Source organism: Acinonyx jubatus, chromosome B2, assembly GCF_027475565.1.
Source record: "Acinonyx jubatus isolate Ajub_Pintada_27869175 chromosome B2, VMU_Ajub_asm_v1.0, whole genome shotgun sequence".
NCBI lineage: Eukaryota > Metazoa > Chordata > Mammalia > Carnivora > Felidae > Acinonyx > Acinonyx jubatus.
In genome coordinates, this window is record NC_069385.1 from 48,858,324 (window position 1) to 48,880,358 (window position 22,035).

Sequence of the window (22,035 nt, forward strand, 5' to 3'; positions counted from 1 at the left end):
TGGGAAGTGGGAAGGAAAAAAAAAATGCTTGATATTGCACAGTGAATGATTAAAGGAAAACTAAAGCTCATAGCTCTGTTACTTAACCAATTTTTTTAATTTTTAAAGCTAACTTGAATTACATTAGACTATACCCCCCCTTCCAAAATATATGAATGTAAAAAGCACCCTTTCCCCAAATTTTTAATTGCAAAATATTGTTTAGATACATGAGGGGAAAATGTAGATACACTACATTGTTTCTCAAACGTATATCAAGACCTATCGTTAAAGTTTTCAGTTGACTTGTTAACAGATGAGCTAACTCACCTTCAGTGGATCTAATTTTGTATCCTAAGTCCGTCAAGCATACCTTCCAAATCCCTTAAACTGAGTAATAGTTATACTTACCATCAACACTTAAGATTTGTTTTTCTCTAAAACTTCCATTTTAAAATTAAGTTTGTAAAAAATCCTATTTTAGCAAGCTTGATTATATCAACTGGTAAAACTTTATTTTACAATAGGAATTGAATCAAATGATTATTATAATCCAGAGGAAGTATTTCATAACCATAGCAAATGCTGTTATACATACTGCCAATACAGATTTAATAGACAATACTGAACTGTACAAGAGTTATTTATTTTTCCTTAATCTCAAAGCTATTGTTAGTAATACAAAAAGCCATATTAACATTTTTCCATTAGAAAACAATGTGATGTACAAAACTTTGGATGAAAAGATATATGTCAAATTTCATTTAATCACTTGGTGGAAAATCCACCACTCCATCAATACCACCCAAAGTGTTTTAGGCAAAGATTAAAATCAAAATAATGCACCTTAATTCAAGCTGTTAAAAAAACAAGCCTAGCAACATAGTTGGCTACATAGTATTTTTGACCACTGGCGAGTTAATTTTTAACCTCCCCCCCCTTTTTTTTGAGCCCTACCACATACCAGGCCCTGTACTTGGCAGAGTAGGTATTTGAGAAAAAGTTGCTAAGGTTGGAAAGACCCCATATAGCAGTCCTTTGGTTACCAGATTTGACTTTTACCTTTCAAACATCCTTCAAGATCGAGAAACCCCAACGAAAAGTACATACTTTTCCGAGTGCTATTTTATTAGTGGGGAGGGTATTAGGTAAGAGAGGTCATGAACTATTATTTATGATCCATTATTCCAGTTAATGCACATGTCAAGAGCTAATTTATTTTTCTAATGGGTTTAAGATTCCGTGTTCGGCTGTTACAAATGTGGTTCACCGACTCACTGTGAACCCTACAAGGCACACTGCTCAAAAACAGCGAAGCAGGTGTGCGTAAACTATTTTCCTTCGCATTTAATGAAGTAATGGTATTTGATACATCTTTATCTTCAAATTCAATTCAGTTTAGGGTCCAGCGAAGAAAAAAAAATCCAGTTATGGGGTGGTAAGAGCAAAGGTGAAACTAGTAAGGATTATTACTACATAAGGAAGTATTATTCTCTACCTTTTCTCCTTTGAGTAACAAGATACTAACACACTACTTTCATTAAAAAAAAAAAATGTTTGCAACTATTGAATTGAAGCAAGTACTAAAAGGCCCATAAACTGACAATGTTGCCCATTCATCACCATCACTTCTTTACATAAGCCTGTTTTCCTAAGGTATAACACATAATCTAAGCAATATTTGGAAATTAGCCAAGCACTAAGCAATTACAACGGCAGGTAAAACACCATCAATTTCTGAAACACCTTTGGCCACTTTTGCGGCCCATCTGCAGTTTGGATTAAATAGACTCTCACTCAGTATAAATTTAAGTTTCTGGACCTGCATGACAAAAAATGCATTTTAGGAAACTTCCATATGACATTTAAAGAGTCTTCGGGTCACATCACTTTCGTATTAAATGATTACTTTCTGACATGCTATATAACTACAATAAAAATAATTGTTGAGTTTTTAAATGAAAATTCAATGCAGGTAAATGGTTACAGACATGGAATGTTCTAAGAGCTTCCTGTATGTAATCTGACACCTCTGATTATGAATTTGTTTGAAAACTTCAGATTAAAAACCACAATAAAATTTACTCTCGATGGCATGCAAGATGTTCCTCAAAATTAACCTTAAGACCTAGAAGTCTTGGTAGAACATAAATAAACACAACAAATTTGTACATTTTATTCACATTTATTTTTCGCTTTTAGTGTGCTCACAGAAAATTAGAACACCTTAAGCAGGAGTTTAATAGCAATTTTTGTAAGCAAAGTTACATTCCATCTCTAAGTCAAATTGGTCAAAGCTTCTCCAGTATTTACAAAACATGATAGACAAGATGCTACACAAAACCATTGCATCTGAAGATTTTTTTCCTTTATTCTCAAAGACGACTGGAAAAGAAAGCATTGTCTGCTGTAATCAAAAACATACCACAGTATAAACAGTAACCATTCCACTTATCACAGCTTGGTTGAGTTTAAAATTTGTGTTTAAAAGGTCCAAGATGACTGCAGTTTTACAAAAATGGGCAGGGTGGAAAGTTGCAAACTTCATGTGCTTCTGGATATCAAGATTTGTTTTTATACAATAGTCACAGTTAAAAACACCCTGCTGGTAATACATAATTACACTTTATTAAGGTCATAAACCAGCAATAAACAATAAAGCCTATACAACTTGTAGTTCTACTTAATCACTGACTGGTACAGCTAACATGAGATAAGTGAAAAGTTCCTATGGTTTAAATGAACTCCTAAGACTATGATCTTTTTTAAAATCTGGGTATTGGTGTTTTTTTTTTTTTTTCTTCTCTTTCCTTCTTAGTCAAGACTTGTAGTGTTGTAAACCTGCCTCACAAAATACATCGTAATAACTTTTCTTTAAAAAAAAAAGAAAAAGACTAAGCCTTTACACCATCATTTATTTCTAGCGGTACGTTACTCTTGGCAATGTCACGCACCACTTAAACTTCCCCATCGTGGCCCCTATCACTTCATCTGATATCCCTTTTGACCCACCCATCTCCTTCATATATGGGCATGTCCATAGATTGACAAAGAAAGTTTACATTTTTGAATAAAGATGCAAAGTATGCAAAAAACATTAATACTGATGCAAAAAAATAAAAACAAAAGAGAAACAAGGCAGAGGAAGGTGTTTAAGCTCTCCTCGACCTGTTGGAATGGTGGTAACAGAATGATCTGAGATGGGATCTGTGGGGGGAGGAGGGGGTGGGGGAACAAAATGTGTTGCTTAAAAAGAAAAGGAAAATAAAAAAGAGACATCTTTAAAATCAATCCCTGGTTGTAGACAAGTTCTCCAAAACCAGTACCTGGCACCACTCCAACAAACAAACGGGGGGGGGAGGGGGAGAAAAGTTCTTCGATTATCTCAAAACTCGGGCCCTTTTACTCTGCCGCCTCCGCTGGGGGGGCTTCTGGACTGCACTCGGGCTGGGCCTCCTGTGACGGGGCTGCGCAGGCTGACGAGGCTGTCGCGGCCGCCGCCTCCTCCGCGGGCGCCGCCTCCTGCTCCGGGGGCGCACCGGGCCCGGCGGCTGAGGGCGCCTCGCAGGCAGCGGCGCTGGCCCCGGCCTCCTCGGCCTTCTCCTCGGCCTTGCTGGGCTCCTCGGGGGGCTTGGCCTCCTCGCTGGCGGCTGGCTTCTCGGGCGCGACGGCGGCCTCTTCGGGCTTGGCCTCCTGCGGGTCGCCGCCCGCCGCCCCCTCCTCACCCGCCGCGGCCTCCTCGCCCGGCGCCGCGGCCGCCTGCTCCCCGGAGGCCGCGCCCGCCTCTGCGGCGGCCGCAGCGGCGCTCCCGGAGGCCTCGTCCTTGCCGCCTTCGGCGGAGGCACCGGCTGCGCCCTCGGCCTCCCCGCCCTCTCCCGCTTCCTTCTTGTTCTTCTTGAAGGAGAAGCCGCTCAGCTTGAAAGACTTCTTGAAGGAAAAGCGCTTCTTTTTTTTTTTCGGGGTCTCGTTGCTGGGCGAGGGCGTGGCCCCGTCCTCCGCCTTGGGCGAAGACGTCGAGGAGGCGGCCGACGCGGCCTCCCCCTCCGCGGCCGAGGGCGAGCCGGGCTCGGCGGCCTCGCCCTCGGCGGGAGCCTCCTTCTCCGCGGGGCTGGCCCCGGCCTCGGGGGCGGCGGCGGCGGCCGGCTCCTCCTTCTCGGCCGCGGCGGGCGACGCCGCCCCGCTCCCGGCGCCCGCGGGCTCCTCCTTGTCGGCGGCCGGGGCGCTGCCGTTGGCCTGCAGCTCCTCCTTGGCGCCCGGCTCGGCGGCCGCGGGAGAAGCGTCGCCGTTTACCTTCACGTGGCCATTTTCCTGCGGGGCAGAGAAGGCGGGATTGTCACTGAAGCGGCCCGGGCGCCGCCATCGCCGCCCCCACCCTGGGGCCGGGAGGGACAGGCTTCCCCCCTGGGCCCCTCTCGCTTTGGAGACCCCCCCACCCCCTCATGGGGAGGCAGGGTTGCCTGCCTAGACGAGCGCTCTCCGAAGAAGCGGGGCAGTGCCGTTGGGGGCGCCCTAAAGACACGGCAGGAGCCTCGACCCCTCAACAAATGCCCTGCGGATTGAAGAGGGCCGAACCCCAGACGTAGAATGCAAAGGGTAACCCATTCCAGCCTTCGCCTCACGGGCTATGCAAAAAAAGCCACGTAACACACGATACACCAAGCGCCCTTTGGGAGAAGGCACAGAGCCAGAGTCGGTACACAGTCCCCCTTTCCCCTAAACCCTAAAGGGCTCTTCAAAACACCGAGAACTCCCAGGGGCATCAGCGCTCCAGCCAGAAGCGCCTGAGCTGCGCGCGCAAAGGTCCAACGCCCCCTAGGGCTTGGGGTCGCCAGGGGGCGCTGCGCCTCCACCGCGCAGAGCTGGGCGCGGGCGGGCGCGGAGGGGCGGGGCCGCGGGGCCACCCCGCCCTGCCCAGCCCGGCCCTGCCCGCCGGCCGAGGCGCCCCCGAGCCCGGATCGCGCAGCCGAGAGTCCACAAACAAAGCTCAGGTGGCTTCCCGGCATCCTGGTCCGAATAAAACCAACAAGGCAGGGGGAAACCCATTATTTCTAAGATCTTGCCTCCGCTTCCACGCCCACCTTCGCCTACGATTCTGTGTAGCCTGGGCGCGCCACGGCGGCTCATCTTACATTTTTAACGGGTTCAGAGCCTCTTGGCAGAGCTCGCCTTCCCCATTAGGTTAGAGCAGGCGAAGCTACACGGCCTCTACTCTAGGAAAAGAGGCGTGGTGGGTGCCCAGTGTTTTCAAAGCAGCCACCCATGGCCGACCTCTCGCGCCCACCCAACCGTGGCCATCTGCCTGGGTCCGGGCAGCTCCGGGGTGGCCCCCCGCAGTGGTCTAGGCGCCAAGCACACGCACAATCCCATCCGAAACACCCGAACTATCTCTTCTTGACCATCTGGAGAGGGTCTTCAAGGACTCACCGAGTCTTCCCACCCCAGGGATACCATTTAAAAGTCGGAGGGGTGTGTAATTCCACAGACAGCTAACGAATAAAGGCTTAGAACAGTGGGAAAGCCCCACCGAAAGACACTGTAACCCTTCTGCCCAGCAGATACTGAAACCCTTCTGCCCAGCTCCAGCCAGCCAGCCAGCCAGCAACCTTTCCAAGAACCCAGGGCTTGCCGCCTCAGCATACAATAAGACAGCTTTTCCCTCCTAGCCTTTCTCCACCACCTTCCCCATTCCCCCCACCCCCTCCCCCTCCAACAATCACACCAGTTCAGAAATCTTGAAAGCGACTCAATCTCGACAGCAAACACGGAGAGCCACCCAAACACCTTTGTGCCCACCAAACACATTTGCAACCTGACTGGGGGAGGGGGGTTAGCACCTAGCTAGTCACGTTCTGCAAAGCTCCAAACACGCCATTTTAGACGATTTACCACTTCTTTCCTCGCGTCTACACAAGAATTTGCCAGGATTCTCCGGGAACCACTCCTTTGGGGGTGGAGGAGAGGACCCCCCCCCCCATGAGAAATTGACAATTTAAGCTATCGCTTTCCATTCAACTTTCAGACTGGAATCTGGCCACGCTCCTCTCTCCGCCGAAAGCGCCTCGGGCGCGACCAGGAGGGAAAAAGAAGCGTCGGGACTAGAGAAAGACACCAAAGAAATGACCAGAAACACAGGTAGAATTTACCTGCCCGTTCGCTTTGGAAGGCGACGAGGCCACAGCCGCCTCCCCGGGCCTCTCCGCGGTGGCTTCTCCCTTCGCAGCGGTCTTGGAGAACTGGGCACCCATGCTGGCTTCTTCAACAAAGAAACTCAACAGATCCAAGGGGGGAACAAAGAGCCTCCGGTTGGTGTTAACGACGGGGCGAGCGGCAGTAGCAGCGGCGGCGGCAGCAGCGGCGGCGGCAGCAGCACACACACCGGAGGGAGGGGGGAGTGGGGGTGGTGAAGAGGACAGAACAGAACCGATTAAATACACTCCGGATAAAAAAATTTAAGTCGAAGAGATAAAAAAGCAGCAGCGCAGGAGGGAGGGAAAAAGGGAGGAAAAGTCGAGCACAAAAAAAGGAGCCCAAGTGTAGTTTTTAAAAAAAAAGAAGTAATAAAAAAATCCCAGATTTGTAGCCGCAATGTAGACAAGAGGAAAATGGAGAAATCTCCCTGGTTGCTAATAAGATGCGGGGTCCAACGCCCAAGTGCACAGATGAATGGGCTCGCGGGCGCTGACGCGGCCCCCGCGCGCGCCGGCCAATCCGCGCACCGCACACAAAGCAGGGGGCGGAGCCTGCGCGCCCGGCGAACAATGGAGCCGCGCTTTGCAAATGGTTTGAAAATCAGCCTCAGACCGAGAATTAATGTCCTCCAAATAAATAAATCAATTAAAAAATACATGCCTCTCGCCTCCCTCTGCTTGAAAATAATAATGCATCACTTGATTGGCTTGCTTTGTTTGGAATTAATTAACGCGGGAGGGGGGTACTTGTGGCTGGGGGCGGAGAAAGCGTTAACTTGACTCGCTTTGACTCTTGTCGGTCTGTATCCGTGTCTGTCTCTCTCCACTCGCTCCCCTCCCCCATCTTCCCTGTGTGTTTATGTGTATGTGTGTGTGTATGCGAGTGTTAAAGACAATGGTTAGGATTTGTGTGCAGCATGTTTTCTTTCTCCGTGTTCCATATTGGTTTCACAGATATTGCACAGGGTTTGTTTCTTTAACGGTTGCAAATGTTATATCGCCCCCGAATTGAAAGGTATTTAAACCACGAAGATCGAATTTCATCAAACGACATCTCGAGTTAGAATTAGGTCTGTAGGCCAGATGTGGAAAATGCAAAAGCGGCAAGGAGCCTAAGCCACACTCCCTTCCCTATCCCGCATTGGCATGAAATAAAATATTTCGATATTGGCCTGCGACGCTCATCGAATCCCCCCACTCCCGACTATTGCCAAACAGTGATTTTTCCCCCACAATATAAAGTGAGGGCCATTTACAAAAGATCATAACGGTTCGCATTTTATCACTGTATGAAATGACAATTTTTCTCTATGGTGAAACGAGACACAGCCTCGAGTGTATGAATCCAAATACGCGGTTGGGAAGCAATGATATGAATCATTTTCAGCCGATTGCCAGGATCGGATGGACTCTTTCTGAACATGTGTAAGTGTGCATGCAAGCGAGTGTGTTCTTTCTTGGAAGGGAGGGAGGCAGCAGCGATGAAATGCTAAACAACCGGATTGACGATTACAGTTCTAACGAGAAACTGCATGTTGAAAAATAGCAAGATCCCTGAACGCTCCGGTCTAGCTTGGGTTAGAGAAAAAGCTTCTGTAAGGGGACACAGCACCTCCATCTGCACCCCTCGCCACCAAAGAACCAGACGCTATTTGTGTGTGAAAGACAAGGCACTGATTTAAAGAAGGGGAGGAGGCGGTCAAAAATCAAGGATACAGCCTAATAAACATTCTCCTACCGCCTACATTTTTGCTCCCAGAGTTTTCACTCGTTTCCACATCAGACCCTTTTCTCGTTTACGGTTAGTAATCCTGAAATGAATAATCTTTTGCTTATGGAGAGGAGAAGCAGTCGAGAGAATGGTTCATTTCTCCTGGTGTTGGCTCGGAATTCTCACAGTTTTATTTTCTGCTTATTGTAGGGAAATGGGTCACACTTTGAGTGAAAAAGATGGTTGGTTCAAGCCAATAACTCTTTGTTCAAGTATTGCTTTGAAAAGCACCAAGCTGTACATCGTTACACGAAGCTTCGTCTTCTCACTGTCCACTGCCTTCAGATGCATCATTCACTCACGAAGTCATATTCCCCAGAGCTGATGGAAAGACGTTTCCGTAGAAGTGTATCCTGCCAAACATGTTATCACCCTTAAGGGAGCCCGCTGGCCTGGCCCAAGCCCCCAGCCGCCGAGGTGGACGCGAATTTCTTGTATTAGCGGAGTTCCAACTTGAAAACCCAGCTGGGCTAATCCAAAACCACCATCCAGGCGATTCCCAAAAGCTCATTTAAGGTTGTTGCTAGCCCCCACCCCCAACGTGAATCATGCCCCTTCCTCTGCATCCCCCCTCCTAGTTTTAACTTGGGGGGATTGCTAGCTCGCTTTCGGATTTTCTCGCAGACGCGTCCTCAGCCCTCCATTTGGGGGCTGCTTTTATTGCTCCTTTGTTACCAGACTGCCGTGTAGCTTTCCCCCCTTTTCTTTCTCGAATGCCTATTTGCCTGGTATCGGCTTGTCTCCCTGGCAACGGCCACGAAAGATTCGGAGCCCCGGACGGGGGGAGGGGAAAGGGGCGGAGCCGGGGGGGTGGTCAGGGAGTGGTGGAGGGGAAAGAGAGGCCGAGCGAGAGACAGTCAGACAGACTGCGTAGCAGATGGCCGCGCGAGGGGGCGGGGTCCAGGCGGAGCGCGGGGGGACCCCAAGCGTCGGGGCGCGAGGGAACCAATCAATTCCCGCAGCCACTCCGGGGCTAGAAAACAAGTGTAGACGCAGAGATTCGCGCCCCACCAGCGGTCCCTAGTTTACGGTAGAAAACACGATTTCCTTTCGATACGAAAGCGCGTGTAGAGCGTAGTTCGGAGAGCCGGCGGTCCGCAGTAACTGGCTGGGGGAGGCGGTTTGCGGCTGCCCGGGGCGCTGAGCGCTGGGGCAGTTTCTCCTGACCTCTCCCTGCGTCGGGCCAGCCAAGGGGAAAGCCTCGAATGGGAGAGAGGGGTGAAGGCAGAGGATGGGTGAGGAAGGAAAGGGCTGAGAAATGGCAAGAGCCCATCCTGCCTCGGAAACTACATAATGGCAGGGAAGGACCGCCAGCAAGACTGGAACCAGTACAAGTTGCACAGTTGTGAGTATACAGTCCCTCAGGAGTTGGGTGTTCTCGCGCCCAGAGCTAAAGGTTCCAGATCAAACGCTAAGTGTACAAATATGATTATTTATCTAAATATAATTAAAGAACCCCAGAATGCACGGTGAAAATGTAAAACAGGTAAATCCCCGTAACCAACTCACCGAGAGGAAACAGGTTTTTTTTTTTTTTTTTTGTATTTTTTTCACCAGGGACTAGGCTCTTTATTTCTAAGATGATGGTAATCTGTATATGATCCTGGCAAAAGAAATATTTATTTAGAATACCTCAAAGTTATTTTTCCCTTAAATTGTTAGCACTGGAAGGAATGTTTAGAGATATTTACACAAATTCTTGAGGGTCTTACTCTGTGCCACACGTACGGATCTAGGCCTTGTTTTCACATCAGTGAACAAGACAGATGCGGTCCCTAGCCTCAGGGAGCTTACATTTTAGTAGATCGTCTAGTTTCATCCCCCCACCAGGTGAAAAACCAGGCCTATGGAAGTTGCCAGATTTTGTCGGAAGGTAGAAGCAGGAATGGAGTTCACCCCCTTGATTCCAAGTCCCCAGCTTCTTCCACTGCTGCCTGGTGCTGTCTGGCCTTCACCTGATGGCACATATTCACTGGGTAGTTCCCCTCATTGGTTCCTAATTTTATTTATTTATTCAGCTGCTGCTAAGTACCAGGAAGAGGGCTAGACATCAGCTGACACCAGAAGTACAAGGGCATGGTCTTTCCTCTCATGGAGCTCTGGCCTCATATTATTATCTCTTAAAACTTCTTAGAATGTGGAGAAAGAGAACAAAAGACAAGATTGTGTGCTAAAACAAACAAAAAATAGTAAAGAGGACCGTTGTCTAGATTCCAAATTAAATATGCCTTTTTCATTCGAAAGCTTTCATTCATTCACAGGGCATGAGATCCTACTGTGTTTATGGTGTTGTGCTCCATATTTCATCCTAGATTTTATAGTACCTGAACTTCAATTCCACTGCAATTGATTAGTTTGGAATATAGTGAGTAGCAAAACAGACATAGTCTCTCATTCATTCAACAGATATTTATTGAATTTCTAGCATGTGCCGGACATTTGGAATGTATCAGGGAACAAAAGAGACAAGAAATCTTTACGGACCTTACGTGCCAGAGCGGAGAGAAAAACAAAACTTCATAACTATAAATAAGCAAATTATATGGAATGTTAGAAGCATGGAAGTGTTGTGAGGAAGGGGGAGCCAGAGAAAAGTAAGGGAAATGGCAGAATGGAACACTGAGATTGCAAATCAGTTTATAACTGTGAGTGGTCATATGTGCTCTGAAGGGAGATGCAGGGTGCTATAGGAGAGTCTAATTTAGTTAGGAGAGTTAAAGAAGGCCCTTTTAAAACAGTGACGTTTAGGGACACTTGAGTGGCTCAGTCGGTTGAACGGTTTCGTGTTCCATGGTTTTTGCTCAGGTCATGATTCCAGGGTCCTGGAATTGAGCCTTGCATCCGGTTTGGCACTGAGCGTGGAGACCCTTTAAGACTCTCTCTCTCTCTCTCTCTCTCTCTCTCTCTCTCTCTCTCCCCTCTGTCCCTCTCCCGCATGTGTGTGCTCTCTCTCTCTCTAAAATAAAACATATTAAAAAAAAATTATGAAGGGGCATTTGGGTGGCTCAGTCGGTTTAGCGTCTAACTCCGGCTCAGTTCACAATCTCATGGTTTGTGAGTTTGAGCCCCATATCCAGCTTTCTGCTGTCAGTATAGAGCCAGCTTAAGATCCTCTGTCATGTCTCTCTCTGCCCCTCCCCTGCTGTCTCTCAAAAATAAATGAACATTTTTTTTAATGTAAGAAAAAAAAAAAAGCAGTGACATGTAAGTGGAAACCTAAGGGAAAGTAGGCATTACTTAGGTAAAGAGTTGGAGAGTTTTGTTCAGATGGACAAAATAACAAAGCTCCTGAGGAGGAAAGGGTTCAAATGGGTTTGGGAGGAAGCTCAAGTGATTAGTTTGGACATATTTTGACATGCTTGTAAAACATCTTAGTGGAAAAATTAAATGTGCAGATATAAGAATCTGGAGCTCAAAGACTGGTTTGGAATATAAATATATATAGATTTGTGGCCATTCCATATATAAATATTTTCTGAAGTCAAGTCTGAGAACATGCGAAAGGCAAGAGATTCCAGAATCACACCCTGAGTAACTTCTTTAAGAGGCTGGGTAGAGATTAGCCAGTTATATCTCAAAAGAGCTAAAAAAAAAAAAAAAAAAAAAAAAAGAATTTGATAGTATAACATAAAATAAAATAATAAAACAATGAATAGAAAAAAAGAGAGAGAGAGAGAGATTGGGTAGAAAAAGAGCCTAGCTGGCAAAGAAGACTGCGAAGGAACCCCCAAGGAGTAGACAGAAAACCAGGAAAATGTGGCGTCAGGAAAAATCAACGGAGATTGTGTTTCAAAGAGTAGTGGTTAGTTTTGTAAAATACTGGTGAGAAGTCAAATAAAATAAAGACTGAAAAGTTTCCATTGGATGTTGCTGGCTTTAGAACAGGATTCTGTATACAGAATACAGAAGTTATGAGTAACAGGCCCCAGAGAAGCTTTTACAGTATGTTGAGAATGGAATCCCGATTCAGTGTTGAAGAGTAAATGGTAGGTGAAGAAGATGACAGCATAAATGGCCCTTTCTTTATGAAATTCGACGGGGTAGAGTGTGGAGAGACAGGGTAGTAGGTAGAAAGTGATGGTATACTGCTTTTTTGTTTTGGGTTGTGTTGTCTTGAATGGAAGATATTAGAGCAAAGTTGACTGCTCCGGAAATTAATGCAGTAGACCTTTCTACTATAGGTAGATATATGCAAGATATAAGCGAGAAAAGGAGTAATGAATGGGATGAGGTTCCCTAAGAATACAGGAGGGGATGGAGATATAGGGCACATGCTGAGAAACTGGCTTTTGAGAGACCCTGTTCCTTTCCTTAAAAGGGAAAGAAGAGGATGGCTACAGATTTACTAGAAGGAAAAATGGGAGAATTCCCTTCTGATGGTTTCTGTTTGTCCTTGGAGCCATTAGCTAAGAGTGAGGGAGAGTTGGAGTTTAATTGTGTTACAGAAGGTGTGGAATGATGATTGGGAAACATAGGATTGAGATTTGGGGGCACAGTAAGATTTCAGAGCAATCATGAGTGCCCATTTGAGGTTGATAAATCCTACTGATGCCTCATCAGCATATCAAGCTTTCTCATATGATGATTTAACTGAACGATAGTGTCCATTACAATCCTCTTTAAAATCACCAGCCATTCACTTTCTCAACCTATGCCCAAATTGTGTTGCACCCATACAGTCAATAGCTGCACAGAAGTAAAATATGGATTAAAATGACTCAGAGCTCATAATGCTCCATTACGGTTAATCCTATATGATTTCATGCAGATGTGTATAAACTTAAAGAGAAAGGGAAGAGAATTTACTGTGTGCCAGGCACTGCACACTTTACTGTGTGAGCCTATGCTAGACTTGTGTTTCACTCTAACTACAAGCCCCATGGTCTCATATTGTTATCTCCATTTTACAGATTTGGAAATTGATGCTCAGCGAGTTTGAAAAGTGAAATACCGCTAGTGTGTTAGCCATTGTCTATTGAGGGGTGTCTGATTTTAGGACTCTCATAAGGTCTCAATTGGTTGTAACATTGCAGTGGGACCAAATATTTTTGTATGTAGTAGGAGCTTTATTAATTTTTTTCATTCGTACCGAATACTGAAACTTTCTTTAACTTTAAGCTTTGTTTTAGTGCTCCTTATTAACTGTCCAATACCACTCAAATAGAAAGATTCTTGCATAGTCAGGAAACATCAGTGTCACTGGTTATCTGATCTGGAAACTCAAGGACTAACACCTGTACAATAGGAATGAAGTTTCTGGAATGTTGAATGCCTTCCAGATGCATAGGTGATTACTACAAAACCACTGTAAGTGTGCGTATATTTTTAGTCACTGCTCTTCAGGCCTCTCAGTTCAATTAGCATAAGATTTTATATTTGAAAAGGTTACCAAAGGGTGGGATACATTCTAGATTATAGAAGGGTAAACAAAAAGCAGGAAAAATTAAAATTTTAAAGGAAAAGTTTTCTCCAGAAATTCTCAGTCAAAGCTTTTCTACAGTAGCATTTCCTAGAATTTGTAATATTTACTCTCCAGGGGTAGGCCGAAAACTTTCCATATCATCTCATGAAAGAACAGAGTTGGGAGCGGGAGATAATTACCATCTCCTCTTTGTTTCCAAAGGTAACAGACAACTAACAGAGAGCAATCAAAGTTTACATTAAAAAGATCAGGTTCCTAGTCTTACAGAATTACCTAATTAGTTGGCCGACCAGAAGTGACAGTATAAAATTCATATGGAAAAAAGTTGACTTTTCAGGCGTGATAGCGTAGGAACCATGCAAAGCATAATTTTTCATTGTTATTTGAAAGCCATAAATACTTTCTGATATTAAAAAGTAGATTAACTTCCTGCCTAGAATGAGGTACTTGAACTGTGTGTTTCTTGAAATTAAAGTATAGAGTTATATCAAACATTTATTTTTATTCCAAACGATAATGTTGTGTTTTTTTTTTTAAAGGGTACGTTTAACCTTTATAAATCACTTGTTGCAATCTGTAAATGGACAAGTTTTTATTAAGCTGCTGCTAAACCAGACCTGTTAGGTCTGCTCCAGTTGGATGGATCTTTCAAGTATGTTCAGCACACTGTTAGGCTTTCGGATGGGCTGACTGAGAAGGTCACTGACACTCGTTTGTTCAACAGATAGTTATTAAGTATCTACTTTATACCAGGCACTGCTAGTGCTTTGCCTACTCTGCCTTATTGAATCCCCAAGGTAATCTTACAAGGTAGAAACCATTATTTCCATTGTATTCCAAACCAAGTCCTCCAGGCGTTACATAACAGGCTGGAGTTTTCGCTGCTCATAAGTGGTCTGGGCTGGGTTCTGTATCCAGCTCTTGGTAGTTCCAAAGCCTGTGACACTGTTTCCCTGGATACCATGCTGCCTTAGAGAGAATAAGAATTTTATGGGACGTTTCCAGTTCTCTTGGAGGCTACAAAAATGCCCGAGACACTAAAAATTAACCAAAGAATATGAAACTTTATTTATGCATCCCGAGAGAAGTATCTAGGGCCACATCCATAAAATGAGAATTTGCATTTAAAGAAACACACACACACACACACACACACACACACACACACACACACAGAATCTCAGGTTAGATTCTTGACCCTGGAAACATACTTGGTAACTTTATCCAGAATACAGTCACCACAAATTAGATTGTGTGTAATTGAATAAAAACATGGTTAGGTTGCACCCAGAATTTACCTCTACCTTCCCTAGGGACAAAAGTGTGTGTGCTGCTTAAGGGAGTGAAGTCACTTGGAATGTAGGTAAAAGAGTGTGTCGAACTACAGAGAGGAAGTTACAGTTGGGAAGGAAATCCACATGAGATGTGTGGCTGGGACATGAGATTAGAGGTGAGAGGGTACAGACAGACCTTCACAGTGCCGCTCTGGGAAGATGGTAAGGGTGCCTGGGAAGGAAGCGAATCTCAGCAGGAAATGGAGGGGTGATGACAATGAGGCATTCTTCCATTAAGGACACAGTTGGAATTTGATTTACATTTTGGTTGTAGGTGTAAATTTTTAAAGTTAAAGCAGTTTTGCATATATTACTTCATTTAATACCTACAGTAAATTCAAATACCAATTAAGTTAATCCCCTCTTATAAGAGAGTTACATAATTTGCTTGAAGTCCTATCTATAACTGCCCAGATCAGCCAGTGCCTGTGGTCTGCAGGGACGGGTCGACTTTCTCACTGCCCCATCCTGCTGTCTCTGCCCTCGAGGGGCATATGCCTTCTACTCCTATCCCACTTTGATATTTAATAAAAAAGATAGTCACGGCATGTTTGTAATCGATTTTGAGTTTTATTCTCATTGCTTCAAATACTGCTTCTATGCCGATGAGACTACAGTCAGCATTTCCTGTCCTAACAGCTAACGCAAATCCCAGATCTTCATTTTCTGCTGCCTCCTTACTGAGCTGGGCATTGCCTTGTGTATATTTCTTACCCCCGCCTCAAATTGAGGTTATCATTTTCCCATCCAAATTAGCATCATGTTCTGAAAGAATTTCATTAGGTTTCTTGGAGGCATTTTTGAATCATTCCTCTCCCACATTTTCCAGGCAAAGAACAGAACCAGATATAAGACCTCAGAAGGGTTCAGTATGGCTAAACACTCTACTACCAATTAGAAATAAAAACTAAAACAGGGGCTTCTGGGTGGCTTAGTTGGGTTAGCGTCTGACTTTCGCTCAGGTCATGATCTCGCAGTCCGTGAGTTCAAGCCCTGCGTCAGGCTCTGGGCTGACGGCTCAGAGCCTGGATCCTGCTTCAGATTCTGTGTCTCCCTCTCTCTCTGCCCCTCTCCCGCTCATGCTCTTTCTCACTCTCAAAAATGAATAAATGTTAAAAAAAATTAAAAAAAAAGAAATAAAAACTGAAACAAAAAATTACCTAACAAACTAAAAGCTTGACATTTTTGCTTGTTTGGGCAACCTGTAAACCTGTCTTTCCCCAGTCACCATCTTTCTTTCCCATCTTTTTAAACACGTGATCCGTTGTGTTGCCTTTTCTCCCACTCAAATTACCATTGATTTGACTTTGCGAAATATAAAAATAGTTAAATAGCAAAGAGAGGACTGAAATTCTCACTCTATGATTTACTGCAGCCCAGAACACCTCATGGATCATTCTTGTCAAGTTATGTTGCTTTTTTTTCTTTCAAACATCTCTGGTATTTCTCCCCCCCCCCCCTCAGTTTCAAACTAAAATCAAAGCTCAAGGTTCTTGATTCTTTTGTCTGAATTACCTCATGGGTAGTCTCTGCCTGCTCCAGGGCCTTCTATGCCACAGTCATCTCCCCTGTAGCTCCTGTGATAAAAAATCGGCAAGATTCTGTCCATATAATCTCTTTTTAAAAATTTTTTAATGTTTATTTATTTTTGAGGGAGACAGAAAGATAGAGTGTGAGTGGGGGAGAGGCAGGGAGAGAGGGAGACACAGAATCCAAAGCAGGCTCCAGGCTCCGAGCTGTCAGCACAGAGCCCGACTTGGGGCTGGAACTCACAGACCGCGAGATCATGACCTGAGCCTAAGTGGGATGCTTAACCAACTGAGACACCTAGGCACCCCATGTCCCTATAATCTCTAGGCAGAGGCTAGTTTGGGTCACTGAGTAGCAATATATTAAACTGTCCCTTACAATTGTTTTATCTGCCTCCTGGCAAAGAACTAGTAATTACAAGATCTTAGTATAGCCCCATTTAATGTACTTTATAGAGAGAAGATTGAAGAACTTAAGGATACTTCATAATTTCAAACAATTTAAGAAACGAGTTCTCTACCAGCTTCTTTCCTTAGGCGTTAAAAAGGAGCAGGTCTCAAGGGGAGTGTGAACTGATCTTCCTTTCTGCTGAGGAGAGAATCGTAATTTTGAACTTTCTATGTCCTTTTCCAGGTTTGTGCATTTGACTCAGCTACAGCAGTAGTTGCACCGGGAGGGGCAAAATGTCACCCAAGAGGTAGAGAAGAAAAAATAGCAATTGGTAAGTAATAGACATTTCCTCCCGATTGTGTAGATAAGACAGGTTTTTTCTTCTTGATCAAAATATTTTTTCTTTTTTTTTTTTTATTTTTTTAACGTTTATTTATTTTTGAGACAGGGAGAGACAGCATGAATGGGGGAGGGGCAGAGAGAGAGGGAGACACAGAATCCGAAACAGGCTCCAGGCTCTGAGCTGTCAGCACAGAGCCCGACGCGGGGCTCGAACTCATGGACTGCGAGATCGTGACCTGAGCCGAAGTCGGATGCCCAACCGACTGAGCCACCCAGGCGCCCCTCAAAATATTTTTTCATGTTCTCAGCATTTCATTTTCTCATACCAACACTTTTTTTTGGCTGGGCCTCTTGTTTTTTTCCCACTGTACTTTAAATGTCCTAAGTATTTCTAGTGAGTTTAAACTATACACTGTCTATTAATTGACTAAAACAGATAGTGATTTTCTCTACATTTGTTTTATATTCTTTTCACCAGATGCAAAAATATCTGTGACTTTTGAAGTTACAAAATCTGTATTATTATCATTGTGATGTTTTGAGAGTACCCCATAATAAGCAAACAAAGAACTGTTATATTGTAGATATCGTCATTACTTTATTTTTTGATGTTTATTTATTTTTGAGGGAGAGAGAGACAGAGTGTGAGTAGGGGAGGGGCAGAGAGACAGGGAGACACAGAATTCAAAGCAGGCTCCAGGCTCTGAGCTGTCAGTCCAGAGCCTGACGCAGGGCTTAAACTCAGGAGCTGCTGGGCAATCCGACCTGAGCTGAAGTTGGATGCTCAACTGACTGAGCCACCCAGGCACCCCTTTCTAAAAAAATTTTTTTAATGTAGACATTGTCACTACTCTTTAAAAAATAATTTGATTTTCAATTTGTCTTTTTATTGACACAATCAAAATACTCATTCAATTTAGTAAGGGAAAACAGTAAAAACTTGACACAATACAGGCAAATATCTGCCTATATTGTTTTTTCCATATTTTTTCATTTAATTCTTATTTAAGAACTTATTAAGCCCTTAATTAGTCATCAGGACTATTTCATGAAACATATTAAAATGTGGTTAATGTCATTGTATGGTTATGTATTATATTGCATATTATATACACACATATATGTTATATAAGATACTGTTTATATAGTACATTATATATTATAATATATAATATAATTATGAGTGTATGGTTATGCATAAACAGGATAAAATATGAAGTTAAGAATATTGATTTCCAGGGGCACCTGGGTGGCTCAGTGGGTTGAGCGTCCAACTTCGACTCAGGTCATGATCTTGCGGTCCATGCATCCGAGCCTCGCGTCAGGCTCTGTGCTGACAGCTCAGAACCTGGAGCCTGCTTCGGGTTCTGTCTCCCTCTTTCTCTCCCCTCCCCCGCTCACACTCTGTCTCTCTCTGTCTCTCTCTCTCTCTCAAAAATAAATAAACATTGAAAAAAAATTTTAAAATATTGATTTCCGTTGTCATTATATTAGCACTTATAGGAACAAGCAGTTCACTTTATCACTTTATCAGAAGCCATCAGACCAATGCCAATCTTCAAATCAGTCTGGGGAAAATTTCTCTTTGGGGTGGACCTTATAAGCCACATGAGAAACTAACTCTGTCTTAATACTTCATAATTATACTATATGATGATGATTTTTATTACTATACTCTATCACCCACTTTGATCACTGACTTTAATAACACTAACACCTTCTAGGTACATTAAACATTTCAGTATTCAATTAAGTTTCAAAATACAGGTTTATTCACCGTGCCTTTGGCTGTTTCTAAAATTACTACTTGTCTTTAGAGAATTTACCGCTCCCAGCATGAAACAGCTGTGGTGTAGTAGGACTACAGGATTTGAGGACAAGAGTTCAATTTCAGGTTCTGTTGGTAGCTATGTTGTGACCTCCCTCAGTTGACTCAATTTCCTGAACCCAAGTTTCCTCCTTTGTAAGATGTGGATCAAAATTCCTCTCTTAAAGAGTTGTTAAGATAATGTATTATTATCATTGTTGTTTTAAGGTGTGCTTTGTAAGAAGTTTTCTGTTGAGATTTGAACAAAAATAGGAGAGACAATGAATATTCTGAGGTAACACATGTAACAGAGGTGGCACCTAGTAAGTAAGCTCTCAATAAATACTGGGTTTTCTTTTCATCTTGGAAAAAGGGGATTTGGTAAAAAAAAAAACCCTGAATCGATTTGGAAGTAAAATAAAAAATCAAAGCATCTATCAGCAGAACAGTTATTAAGTACTTACTTGTAAAGTAAGGATTTGCAGTGAACCCGCCATTTCTCAGCCTCTCCCTTGGGCAGAATTCCCAAGGGAGAATTCCCAGAACTCCCAAAGGGAGAAGCTGACAGGAGACTACAGAAGGCCCTAGAAGGCCTGTAGTAGAATGGGCGATTCCATGTGAGTAGTTGTCTTTTTCTCCCAGCCAGCCAACGGCTCTCATGAAGCAAGTGGGATTATATTTCTTAATTAATGTCAATTTTAATTAATGTTTAGACTTCTACATGATTAAGCAAATGCCATATCCCCACATTTTGCTTTCCTTCTATCTTTTCTTAATCTATGCTTTTCCTTAGATATCCTACAAACCAGAGTTGTTTAATATAAGTGGTTGTTTTGTCCTCTCTCCTTGGACATCTCATCCGGTCTTCGTTGGGAAAGCCAGCAGAGAGAGTCAGGGTAAAGGACAATTAGAAAAATATGCACCATTAGACTTTTTTAAATCCCACCCTCCTCATAGAAGTCCAGAAAGAATAATGAGCTTTCTTCAGGTTCTCTGTCTCGCTCCTTTTTTTTTTCCCTGAGAGCCAATGAAAAATCTTGTTAGCAGCAGTCTGTTAACTTTATTTGTACCCTGGATTTCTTCGGGCAATATTTTGTTATCCTTATGCAAATTTTATTTTTGCATGTTTTTTCTTCCAATCTTGAGAAAAAAAATATTAAAAAGAGATAATTTTCAACAATTGTAATCCTCACAGTGATTATGACTGCCATCATGATTACAAAATGTGAAATGTGTGAATATGGCCGGAGGCAGGGCTCTGTCTAGTGGAGCAGTTAAGAGTTCTGGAATCAAATACACTTAGCTTTGGGTCCAAGCTCTGTGAGGTCAGTGTTGATATCATTTCAATGATGGGAGAGATACTGAGGCTGGGGAAGGTGAAGCAATTTTCCCTAGAGTGCCCTGCAAATACGTAGCAAAAAGTGATCTCAGAGGCCTGGTAACTGGGTTTAAACATTCCCTTTCCCTTACAGAGCAACAACTTGGAATTCGTAGAAGATTGGATGTCAGTTTCAAATCTTGTTCCCTGTATTGCAGAGACACCAGTGTCACGTGATTCAGGGTTGATGTCCAGCCCAGAGCATGGCTGTCCCGAAGGTGTCATAGCAGTAGTGGCTCTCTGGAGCTGTTGTTTCCTCTAGGAAGAAATACAGCCTTTTAGGTGAGGCCTGTACTCAGTATTATACGTTTCAGTATTAGAAGTTAAGCTCCTGTATTAGTTTAACCTTATAAAAACTAGAGCTATTCACATAAATATGAAAAATAAGGAAAAGAAATGAATGTGTCACAAAAGAAAACTCTAGACTTTGTAACTGCAGGTTTAATATATGACCAAGTAGCTCTGCATAAGGTGGGAGCTGTGTTAATAAAAATACTACACTTGGTAATTCCTATTTTTCCATAAAAATTTTTTTTAATATGAAATTTATTGTCAAATTGGTTTCCATACAACACCCAGCGCTCATCCCAACAGGTGCCCTCCTCAATGCCCATCACCCACCCTCCCCTCCCTCCCACCCCCCATCAACCCTCAGTTTATTCTCAGTTTTTAAGAGTCTCTTACGGTTTGGCTCCCTCCCTAACTTTTTTTTCCCTTCCCCTCCCCCATGGTCTTCTGTTAAGTTTCTCAGGATCCACGTAAGAGTGAAAACATATGGTATGTGTCTTTCTCTGTATGACTTATGTCACTTAGCATAACATCCATAAAAATTTTTAATGAGAAAAGGTATACCTGCTTGCTATAATTTTTAACAAGCAAAAGAATATAAATATTCCCTTTCATTATTCCTTCTTTTAGAAATTCCTCTACCTTCTGTTAGCTGGTCGTGCTGTATCTTTCTGAGCTTTTTTTTCCTGTTCATTTTCATGCTCACACACAGATACGTACATGAGTTTTACAAGTACCGTGAATGAAATTATTCTGTATAGTCTTTGTATTCTATTTTGTGGCTTCTTTTTAAAACTTCGTATCTTGAAGAATTCCCCTAAGAGTACAAATAGAAAAACCTCATTTTTTTTTTTTTAAAGAGAGAGAGAGAGCAAGGGAGTGGGTGGAGGGGGAGAGAGAGAGAGAGAGAGAGAGAGAGAGAGAGAGAGAGAGAGAATCTTACGCAGGCTCTGTGCTCAGTGCAGAGCCCCACATCGGGGTAGATCCCATGACCCCGGGATCATGACCTGAGCCAAAATCAAGAGTAGATGCTCAACCAACTGAGCCACCCAGGCGGCCCAAGAAAAAACCTCATTCTTCTTAGCCACCACATCACGTTTCAGAGTTCGTATAGAACTTTTAAAATGTATTTAGTAATTCTTCCTACGGATGAATATGTAAGCTGTTTTAAAATTTTCTCTATTATATTATTAATACTCATATATACATTTGTCCAGATGTGTAGGTATTTTTGCAGGATGGATTGTCAAAGTAACATTGTTTCATCAAAGGTTATGATTCGTTATCAGAATCTATAGCATATTGATGATGTTGCTGAATTGACCTACAAAAATGTGATTGTTTATAGTCAAGTGAGCAGTGATGAAAATGCCTGGTTCCCCATTTCCTTGTGAAAACTGCGTAATATCGGTTTTTCAGTGTTTTGTAATTTGATGGGAAATAATTAGTAAGATCAGTGTTGTTTCACATTTTTTATCATTTTTTTCTTTTCCTCGTTCTTACTCTTTTACCTAATTATATCAGACTGTCTTTTTATTTTTGATTTGAAAGAGCTTTATACTCTTTACATATTATAGCAATTTACCCCCTTTCTGTTTAAGTTTAT

The 22,035-nt window shown here is 43.3% G+C and overlaps 1 protein-coding gene and 1 long non-coding RNA gene across 5 annotated transcripts in view; one reads left to right on the forward strand and one right to left on the reverse strand.

The window, feature by feature from the left end:
- Positions 1-606: 606 nt before the first annotated feature.
- MARCKS (myristoylated alanine rich protein kinase C substrate) lies at positions 607-6,738 on the reverse strand. The gene is made up of 2 exons (XM_027057062.2): positions 6,123-6,738; positions 607-4,287 (listed from the first exon to the last, which is right to left on the reverse strand). The coding sequence occupies exons 1-2, from the start codon at positions 6,222-6,224 to the stop codon at positions 3,382-3,384; spliced, it is 1,008 nt and encodes a 335-aa protein (XP_026912863.2). The 5' UTR covers positions 6,225-6,738; the 3' UTR covers positions 607-3,381.
- Positions 6,739-8,743: 2,005 nt separating this feature from the next.
- The window catches only part of LOC113598716 (uncharacterized), a 131,392-nt gene continuing 118,100 nt past the window's right edge, over positions 8,744-22,035 (forward strand). Inside the window, exons 1-3 of one of the 4 annotated variants that reach the window (XR_008298389.1) lie at positions 8,744-9,283; positions 16,858-16,945; positions 20,300-20,423. This is a non-coding gene — a long non-coding RNA (uncharacterized LOC113598716). The remainder of the gene's footprint in view (positions 9,284-16,857; positions 16,946-20,299; positions 20,424-22,035) is intronic. The other 3 variants (XR_008298387.1, XR_008298388.1, XR_003419406.2) reach the window with 3 other exon arrangements.

Bases quoted from the DNA above. Each gene is read 5' to 3' on its own strand.
- MARCKS (XM_027057062.2), bottom strand. From the start codon at position 6,224: ATGGGTGCCCAGTTCTCCAAGACCGCTGCGAAGGGAGAAGCCACCGCG. The intron at 4,288-6,122 runs GTAAATTCTACC...TCTGCCCCGCAG, and splicing joins CTTCCAAAGCGAACGGGCAG to GAAAATGGCCACGTGAAGGT.